Here is a 10,167-nt window from a genome sequence, read left to right on the forward strand (position 1 = left end):
AGGCTCCTGTCTCGCGGGAAGCCACATCATCAATGTCTGTCTGCTGGGAAACAGGAAGACGCTGGTGTTAATCTGAGAGGAAAGAATTGTCAACTCTTCCCATGAGGTGGAGGAAGTTTCATTCTTTCATTCATTCATTCATTCATTCAATCATTCATTCAACAACCATCTACTGTGCCCTCAGGTTTCCAGTAAAAGGGTGAATATGAGAGATTTGGCTCTTGCCTTTGAGAAAAGCAACATCTGGTTGGGAGACAGACAGGTTACCTGACAATGCTGGTGGCGTAGGATAGGTAGCTGTGATGGGGGAGGCATAGGCTGGAAGTAGGGGGGCTGTTGCTCTTATGAACTGGAAGGTGAGTTCTCAGGGAGAAACAGGCCGAGTGGACATGGTAAGGACTCTCAGGCAAGTCACAGGGTCATAAATTCTGCCGGTGATCCTGGAAACGACCGGATTCAGGTTCTGTGTTTTCAATGCCACTCACTCCTCCATCAACTACCAAGTTATGTGCTGTTTGCAACCAAACCCACCTCTGCCCCAACGAAGTCAGTTCACTACCCATAGGGGGCGCTCCCTCTGCCCAGGATATATCCTGGGCGATGGCGCTGTCCGTGGTGCTGATTCAGAGCTGCAATGAGGCAGGACATGTCCCATCTGTGTGTGTGTGTGTGTGTGTGTGTGTGTGTGTGTGTAGATACTGAATATTGGTTTTCTTAGGCCAGTGTATGATTCATTTTATGCATCAGCTTGACTGGGCCACAGGATGCCCAGATTAAACATTATTTGTGGGTGCATCTCTGAGGGTATTTCCAGATGAGATTAGCATTTAAATCTGTGGACTCAGGAGAGTGGGTTGCCCTTCCCCAGTGTGGGTGGGCACCATCCAATCCACGGAGGGCCTGAACAGAACCAAAAGCAGAGTAGTGTGTGTGCATACTACTCATGTGGTTGCTTTTCACAGTTTCGTGCTTAACACAGGCAGTCCCTCCATTCTTTTTATCTTCCCCCTCCATTCTGAACCAGTGTTTGTGGAGTGGATGTTGCTTTCAACCAACTGCTCTGAGACCTAAGTGTCCAGGGTTGAGAGAAAGAGGGTAGAACTCAAATGGGGTTCAGTACACACTCCCTGAGGTCCAGGACTCGACTCTCTTTTCTGAGACTCCAATATTTGCTAGGGTTCTTTCCATCAACCCAGAGGCATGTCTTACATGGGGTTTGTGCTTGAACCTCAAATCAGAACAATGTGATGGAAGATGGTAAGCTTGGGTGACTCTCAAATACAGAACCAATGATGGATAAGGCTTCTCTGGAAGTCATTTCACTAATTTCATCCAGGTCTGTCCACTCCTATGAGTGGGACTGTGCGTCTACTGGGGAGTCCTATATAATAAAAACCTTATATGCTAAGTGTCTGGTCGTCCATTCAACCAATCAAGGGTAATATGCTAATGATATGCTAAGGCCACTCAACCACTCGCTATGATGTGCATTGACCACCAGGGGGCAGACACCCCTCACCGGTAGGTTAGCTTGCTGCTGGGGTCTGGCAGATCCGGACAGAGCTAGATGGGCTGGCCACGCCCTGGAGCCCTCCCACAGTCCCTCCCCTGCCCCGATGGTGCACCAGTGGGGTCCTTCCACCTGGCCTGCACCCTCTCGCAATCTGGGACCCCTCGGGGGATGTCAGAAAGCCAGTTTCGGCCTGATCACGCAGGCCAGGCCAAGGGACCCCACTGGTGCATGAATTCATGCACTGGGCCTCTAGTTTCAGTAATAATTACCAAGGTCTTCTCAGCCCAACATTTTCCCCCTATATTCCTGAAAAGGCAGGTCTCCATCACCCCCACCAGGCAGGGCCACAGAGGACAGAGACCTCATTTGTATCACCAGAACCTAGCGCAGGTCCGACACAGCAGACCTCAGGAAATGACCACTAGCCAAATGAACTAACAAGCCAGTGATGACGAGAACTGGCCCATCATGATCCTTAATGGTGACTTCATGGAGGTCATCTCTGAAACTGAGGCATTGTGGTTCCCAACGTGAGGACAATACAGGCTACACAGTGCCCCTCATGTCCCTCAGGTTATGACTCACCACAGACCCACTCACCCTCAGGCTCTGCACCTCCTGGGATGTCTAAGACTCTGCCCCCTTCATCATAAAGACCTTTGAGCTCCGGATCTGGAGATTTGGGTTTGGGGGCCCTGAACCCAAGTTTTATAGCCCCAAGATTTCTGGTCTCCTGGGCCTCAGGAATCTGAGTCTTTGGACTCCTGGGACCCCCAAATTTCAGTTTCTGGGGTCTCCAGGCCCTTGGCCACTGGAGGGGAAATGGATGCTCTAGTTCCCTGGGTTGGGTGGGAGAAGGTTGTCTCTGGAGCAGTGGTTTACTCAGCTGCTTGGATCTCAGGGAGCTGAGACTCCATGCCCTGGGGGTCCTGGGTTAGGAAGGATCTAAGCCTTCGGATCTGTCCATCTAGGGCAGTGGTTCCCAACATGGGGCACGTGCCCCATGAGGGGGGGCAATTTGATTTTTAAGGGGGGCAATTAGGGAATGAGTTATTAAAAGTGAATTTTTTTGCATTTCTTATGGTTCTAGGGATCTCATATACAGTATATAAATATATATTGTGACATATTTATGCATTTCAGGTCTCTATTATGTTTTGAAACTTTGCTATTTTTTCATATCACTTCATATAATTTTTTTAAAAAACAATTTCTTAGTGATTTCTTCCTCAGTACTTCAATTGTTCTTTCATTTTGCTCTTTCTTGGATGCCATGTTCTTTGGAAGCTTGTTTAAACCAAGTTAATGGACTTTTAGGCTTCCTCCACGTGAATAAGAGTTCACTTTTTGAATAATGATAATTATATGTCACGGGGTGGGCGGAGGGGACATCAGGATTTTAGAGATGCTTAGGTGGGGCATGGCCAAAAAAAGGTTGGGAATCACTGGTCTAGGGTCTCAGTCTCGAGGCCGTTGGGTTACTGGAACCGTGAGTCCCCATGACTCTGTGCCTCAGGACTACTGCACCTTCGGGCCCCTCAGTCTCGGAGTCGGAGTCTGCAGGGTCTCCTAGTCCCATCAAGAGCTCTCTCTCACCCTCCATTATCCAGCTCCACCTTTACATAACAGGAAATGTGTACCAGTGCAGCGGATCCCAAGCACATCCACTACCCAGGGCCAGCCAGGAGCATGTACAGAGACCCCACCCCCACGCCACCACCAAATCACTAGCAGCTCACGCACGCGCAGAGACCTCAGCTCACACACTGCTCCTCTCCGCATTCGACACGCTCACATGCACCAAAATCAATTCGCAGACACGCAGAGACCCCCCACCAAGCCGCAGACCCTCGGAGCCCCCACCCTCAGAAAGTCTGCCCCCGTACATGCGCTGTCCTCGCGACCGACCCTCGCACTCCCACCTTCAATTTCCACCTGCAACCCCACCTCAAAGGGTAGACACCTTATGCACTCTAATCCATTAAAAAACCTATAATAATACCACAAAAGCAGATAATACGGACGCAGTCACTTCGCAAACAGCTCGGCTACGTCCCATGCCTCTGCGCAGGCGCAGAAAGGAAACAGGGGATGCTCTTGGGAAGCGGTAAACAGAGCCCAAAGGGCCGCAAGGATTGCTGGGAGTTGTAGGCCGAGCGGGCCCAGTAGCCACAAGTGCTTTGTAATGGCGCTGTTGCATGGGGTTCTGGGAGCCGTAGCCAAGCCAGCCCCACAGCCTTGTGGGAGTCGTAGTCTCCGGAGCCACTTCCGTGCGGGGCTTCCGCGTGTCTAGCAGCTTGGCCATCCCAGCACCACATTCTGCACAAGTGAGTATTTCTTCCCGTGGCTGGTGGGCCCGTGGGCGGCCGCTCTTTGTTGCGGTGTTGTGTGAGGAAGGGTCTCCAGGGGTGGTGACTCGCCTTTGTGATTTCCCAACGCCTGTATCCCCAGGCCTTCTGTCCAGGATCCCCACGTGGGACACTGCGGTTCGCCTGTCTCTTGCCCACCCACTCATCCCCCAAGTCGGGTTCGACCATCTCTCTGCCCCGCCTCTAATCGGGTTCGTCCGGAAGGTCCCTACTCTGCCCTAGAACCTCCGCCATGATAGATGTCACACAATATCCATCCTCTGACAAGGCAGCAATCCCCAGGGTTCCGCGTGCCGTCCTCAGGGTGCACTTATTATCCCCTCATCCTACAGATATTTACTGAGCGCCGACACTGTGTGCCAAACCCAGTGCGAAGTGGAGGGAGACGATGGTGGAGAGGCAGACCCAGCCCTGCTGTTAGTGAGCTCACAGTGGGCAGTCAGGCCTGTCACGGACAGGTAGAGTCCTGGTTAGGCTGGAATGAGGCATGCACGCGGCTCTGGGAGCCCAGAGGAGGGGCCAGGCCCATCCTGGAGTCCCTAAAGTCTTTGAACGGAAGACGCTTGACGGGGACTTCAAACCTGACATGTTCCAATGGAATTCCTAGTTGTCCCCGCCCCCCCGACTAAATGTCCCATCATCTTCCCAGGTGCCTTGCCCAAAACCTCAGTCGTTCTTCATTCCTCTTTTCTCATTACCCTATCCTCCACCCCAGTCCGTGTCCTGTGCAAGTCCTATGGACTGACTCTACCTTCAAAACAGATCCAAACCCCCGTTTCTTCCCACCTCCACTGCCACCACCCCCACCCAGGCCACATCATCTCTCACTGACTTTAAAAAAAAAAAATGTTTTCCAAATATGTTATTGATTTTAAAGGGAGAGGGAGAGGGAGAGGGGAAAACATCGATGTGATGATCTAGGAACCCGCAACCGGGATGTGGCCTGACCAGGAATCAAAGTGACGATGCCCAACTAACCGAGCCCACCAGCCAAGGCTCTCACTGACTATTAATTGCCCCATAGCCTCCTCCATGGCCTCCTGGCCTCTGCCCCTTGTAGGGTACAGTCTGTTCTCCTCACAGCAGCAAAAGAAATCGCTTTAATATTTAAGTCCAATTATATCCCTTCTCTTCTCAAAACTCTCCCATCTCCCTCTGAATAAAATTAAAACTCGGCTTTGTGCCCTATGAGTCTCTAACAACCTGCACAGACTCGTCTTCTGAGGTGACTGTAGATGTCGGGGGAGAGGAGAGAGGAGCCCAGGGTGCCTTTACTGTATGTCCTGTGCTGCAGAGGAGCTGGGTGGAAGGTGGGGGTGCTCCCAGGAGATGGGAGCAGGAGGGACTGGTCAGTTGGGGCAATTAGGATCCGAGAGAAGGCCCAGCTACCATTCAGAGTCACCCACAAGGGGAATGAGCTGGGCAGGACCTGAGGAGCATAAAGAGAACTCTCCCCGAAAGACTGGAGACTCAGCAGGAGAGTAAGGGAGGATCAAGTAAAAAACTAGAGGGAGAGCCCTGGCTGGTGTGGCTCAGTGAGGTGAGTGTTGTCCTGTGCACTGAAGGGTTGCTGGTTCGATTCCCGGTCAGGGCACATGCCCGGGTTTCGGGCTCAATCCCTCGTCCGGGCACGTGTGGGAGGCAGCTAATTGATATTGTACTCTCACATCGATGTTTCTTTCTTCTCCCTTTCTTTCTCTCTAAAAATCAACAAACTATTCTAAAAAAAAAAACACAAAAAACCTAGAAGGAGAAAAGATTTCAAGGGTGACAGGCAGTCATGGTGGATGGGTCCTAAGAGCTCCTTGCTGAGCCCAGTGACAGGGAAGAATACTCTGGGCAGAGGGAAGAGCCCGTGTAAACACAGACTGTGGTGTTCCTGGGGTGTCAGCAGGAGGGACTTTGTGGGAGGAAGGGCCAGCATGGCTGAAGGAGACTGGGGTAGGAGGTCACCGGAAGAGGGAGCCAGATCGCATAGGGCTTCATGGTGTTCTCAGGACTTGGGCTCTGGCTGCCTGTCGCTGTGTCCAATAAGGAAGGCATTTACTGGGAATCACATAAGGCATTTACTGGGAAGGCTAGCCAACCAAGAAGACAGGGCGCTTACAAGCATTCAAATCCTTCCTTGCAGCAGGGGGCAGGGGGCAGGATTATAAAGGGGAAGGGGCTAGAGTGAGGCTGGGAACGGAGGTCAGCTATTGTCCTTGCCATCAGGCGATGAGATGATGTTTTGACTGCTGGTGGGTCGGTCTGACCATGCTTATTGATTCAGTTCTGCTTGCTGAATCCACAGCGGAGTCACCTCCTTAATTGGTTTGCACAGGCCTTGGAAAGGAAACTTAGGCCCGGCCAGCGTGGCTCAGCGGTTGAGCATTGACCTATGAACCAGGAGGTCAGGGCACATGCCAAGGTTGTGGGCTCGATCCCCAGTGTGGGGCATGCAGGAGGCAGCCGACCATGATTCTCTCTCATCATGGATGTTTCTCTCTCTCCCTTCCTCTCTGAAGTCAATAAAAATATATTTTTTTAAAAAAAGAAAAGGAAACTTAAAAACTTAACCCCCTATTCACATAAGTATATGTGTTTTAAGATTTAAAATAATATGATTACCTTTCAGATTAATTCAGGTGCTCTACCTATCAGATTATAGGTCCCCCCTGTCAATAGGCCATCAGCCATGAAGTGAGGTGAGATGCATGAGAGGATGTAGACAAGCTACTGGGCAGGATGCCACTGACTATGGAGAATACTGTGCCTATCACAGCGGAATCCTTAAGCAGAACATGTGTATAGGCCAGCCCATCTCCAGAAGCCTGCTCCACCGGCACACTCTATTTCCGGCAGGGCGCTTTCCAGACAGCCTCGCTTGGAGGCAACCCCGCAATCCGGATCCACCTGTAACCCGCCTCCCTTCTCTTCTAGTCCAGGAGAAGCGGACCCTTCGCACCCGCCCGGACCCCGCGATGCCGGCCCCACAGTGCGCCTCCTGCCACAAGGCCCGCGCCGCCCTCCGCCGCCCCCGCTCCGGCCAAGCGCTGTGCGGCTCCTGCTTCTGCGCCGCCTTCGAGGCCGAGGTGCTGCACACGGTGGTCGCGGGCCGCCTGCTGCCGCCCGGCGCCGTGGTGGCCGTGGGTGCCTCGGGCGGCAAGGACTCCACCGTGCTGGCGCACGTGCTGCGCGAGCTGGCGCCGCGCCTGGGCATCTCGCTGCAGCTGGTGGCGGTGGATGAGGGCATCGGCGGCTACCGGGACGCGGCGCTGGCGGCCGTGCGGCGCCAAGCGGCGCGCTGGGAGCTGCCGCTCACTGTCGTGGCCTACGCCGACCTCTTCGGGGGCTGGACGATGGACGCCGTGGCCCGCAGCACAGCCGGCTCGGGCCGCAGCCGCTCCTGCTGCACCTTCTGCGGGGTGCTGCGGCGGCGGGCGCTGGAGGAAGGGGCGCGCCTCGTGGGAGCCACGCACGTAGTGACCGGTGAGCGCATGCGCGGCAGCTGGAGGGACTTTGTGGGAGGAAGGGGCGCATGCGCGGCGAGGGCGGCACTGACAGGGGCTGAAGCGCATGCTCGAGAAGTGAAAAGGAGACTCTGGAGGGTCTCAGTAAAAGGGCTATGGGTACCCCCAGAAGGTTCAGGCCATGGTATGTGCGCGTCCCCAGGAGAGATAGGGCAGGCGTGACCAGCTTTTGAGCCACTGCCTTCATCTTGGTGCACATACACAGTGGCAAATAGAGGCTGGAAGGGTACCCTTAGGGCCTAGGGCCGTGGTTCTCTGCGTTTTAAAAATGACATTCTAGCCCTGGCTGGTTTGGCTCAGTAGATAGAGCGTGGGCCTGCGGACTGAAGGGTGCCGGGTTCGATTCTGGTCAAGGGCATATGCCTGGGTTGTGGGCTCAATCCCCAGTAGGGGGCGTGCTGGAGGCAGCCGATCAATGATTCTCTCTCATCGCTGATGTTTCTATCTCTCTCACCCTCTCCCTTCCTCTCTGAAATCAATAAAAATATATATATATTTTTAATAATAATGACATTCTACAGGTTTCCCCTCACGAAAGGAGGGGTGTGCAGCGGTGTCCTCCATCTGTAGTCTGAAACGTAACTGTGTCTTTTAACTTCTTTTCTCTCTCGGTTTGCCTCTCTCATTCTCTCTTACTCCCTCCCAGTCATCCCTTCAAGTAATCATTGACCATTTACTATGCGCCGGATGCAAGCCATGTAGCCTCTAGCCGAGCACCTAGCCTCGGTTTCCTCTCTTGTGAACTGGGGATGTTAATAACACCTGGGTCCCGGAGAGGCTGGGCGTTAGGTGAGTTATGACTGAAGCGCTTAGACCAGAGGCCGAGAAGCAGTGAAGCTGACACAGACGTTTGCTGCCATGGTGCACCAGTCAGTCTGCTCCCGCCCCCTTCTCACATAACATAGTGACGACCTGACAGGCGCTACTAAGGAAAAGTACGCTTTGCTCTTTGCGAGTTTGCAGCAGGAGAACCTGGAGGAGGGAGGAAGGCGGGGATTCAGGGAGCGTTGTGGAGTGAGAGAGACCTGAAGGCTGCGTGGGTAACCAGGTGAAGGACGAAGAGGGGCTGGGAGGGTGTTGTGAGCAAAGGAAACAGCTCATGCAGGGGCCCTGAGGAGAGGATGCGGGCTGACGGAGAAGCCCTGAGAAGACCCGGGTTTCACTGTACAGAAAAGTCTAAGATGACAACATGCACAGTCAATAGACATTTAGCTTAAAGTTCCGGGTGACGGTGGTGCAGTCACTTTCTCCGCGACCTGCCGTGCCAGGGGCACGTGTGTCAACAGCCTGTTGGGAATCTCCGTAAAGTGCCATTTGACTTCCGCTGTGCAGCCTGAGTGCACTAGACACTGAGGCCGGAATGGCACCTGTAGCTTAAAGCACTTTTACTCCCTCCGCCAGGGGCATCTAGCACAGGGCCTGCCTGGCCCGGTAGGTGGGTGACAGTGAGGGCACCCCAAATGGATCCATGGGGGTCTGTTCTCTCCATTTCTCACTGGTCCACCTTCTGCCCCCCACCCCCTGTGCCCCCGGGTCCTCATGACCAGCAGCGCCCCCTGCGCCCTCTCTGACCGGCTCCCCGTCTCTCCCCCAGGCCACAACGCGGACGACATGGCAGAGACAGTGCTCATGAACTTCCTGCGGGGCGATGCGGGCCGGCTGGCCCGGGGCGGGGGCCTGGGCTCCCCGGGCGAGGGGGGCGCCCTGCCTCGCTGCCGCCCGCTGCAGCTGGCCTCGCAGAAGGAGGTGGTGCTGTACGCGCACTTCCGCCGCCTGGACTACTTCTCCGAGGAGTGTGTGTACGCGCCCGAGGCCTTCCGCGGCCACGCGCGCGACCTGCTGAAGCTGCTGGAGGCGGCGCGGCCGTCGGCGGTGCTGGACCTGGTGCACTCGGCGGAGCGCCTGGCGCTGGCCCCGGCCGCCCGGCCCCCGCCCGCCGGCGCCTGCTCCCGCTGCGGGGCGCTGGCCAGCCGCGCACTCTGCCAGGCCTGCGCCCTCCTGGACGGCCTGGACCGCGGCCGGCCCCGCCTGGCCATCGGCAAAGGCCGCCGGGGGCGGGACGAGGTGGGGCCTGCGGGGACTCCTCAGGAGCGGGAACAGGTCCAACCCGCAACCCGGGAAGCCGTTCCCGCTGTTCCCACCTTCTAGGGACCACAGTTCTCCGTTGGGACCCGACCAACCGGGGAGCTCGGGGCGTGGGGCGCCTGTAAATGACACTGTGAATAAACCCGAGTGACCTTTGCCCAGGGCTTCGCTGTGAAGTCGGGAGACCCTGCAGGAGCTGGGGGCCTGGGCTGCAGGGTCTGAGGGAGGAGGGGACTGAACAACTTTCCACTCCTGAGCGAGTGGGAATTGGGGGGCGGGGAGAGGGGGGCTTGCCTCACACCTGTGCTACCTTCCTGAGCACCTACTGTGCACCCGCATTTCCTGTTTGCCTGTAGAGGGATAAACAAAGCCGCCTGACTTGGTGGGCACAGGGCTCAGTAATAACGCTGCTTCTCTGAGCCTTGAGCACCCTGCAGGCCCGCCCCCTCTCATCATTTGCATAATCTCATTGGCTGCAGCCTGAACAGGGGAAACTGGCCTGAGGTCACCTGACTGGGGAGGGACCGAGCTGGGGGTCACACCGGTGTCTACCTGGGGCTCTTCAAGACCAGGGAATTGGCCCCACCCGCTCACCCCTGAATCCCTCCTGGTGTCTGTGATGGGTGAGGCACAGCCGGGTGGGCTCCCCAGACCTCAGCTTTTGGAGGCCGAGCTGGGTGAGCCTGGG

At 55.4% G+C, this 10,167-nt stretch overlaps 1 protein-coding gene across 1 annotated transcript; it reads left to right on the top strand.

The window, feature by feature from the left end:
• Nucleotides 1-3,762: 3,762 nt before the first annotated feature.
• CTU1 (cytosolic thiouridylase subunit 1) lies at nt 3,763-9,636 on the top strand. Its single transcript, XM_080644903.1, has 3 exons — nt 3,763-3,840; nt 6,805-7,353; nt 8,989-9,636. The coding sequence occupies exons 2-3, from the start codon at nt 6,846-6,848 to the stop codon at nt 9,540-9,542; spliced, it is 1,062 nt and encodes a 353-aa protein (XP_080501029.1). The 5' UTR covers nt 3,763-3,840; nt 6,805-6,845; the 3' UTR covers nt 9,543-9,636.
• Nucleotides 9,637-10,167: the final 531 nt, after the last annotated feature.

This window comes from Plecotus auritus, assembly GCF_963455305.1.
Source record: "Plecotus auritus genome assembly, chromosome: 10".
In the NCBI taxonomy this organism is placed as follows: Eukaryota; Metazoa; Chordata; class Mammalia; order Chiroptera; family Vespertilionidae; genus Plecotus; species Plecotus auritus.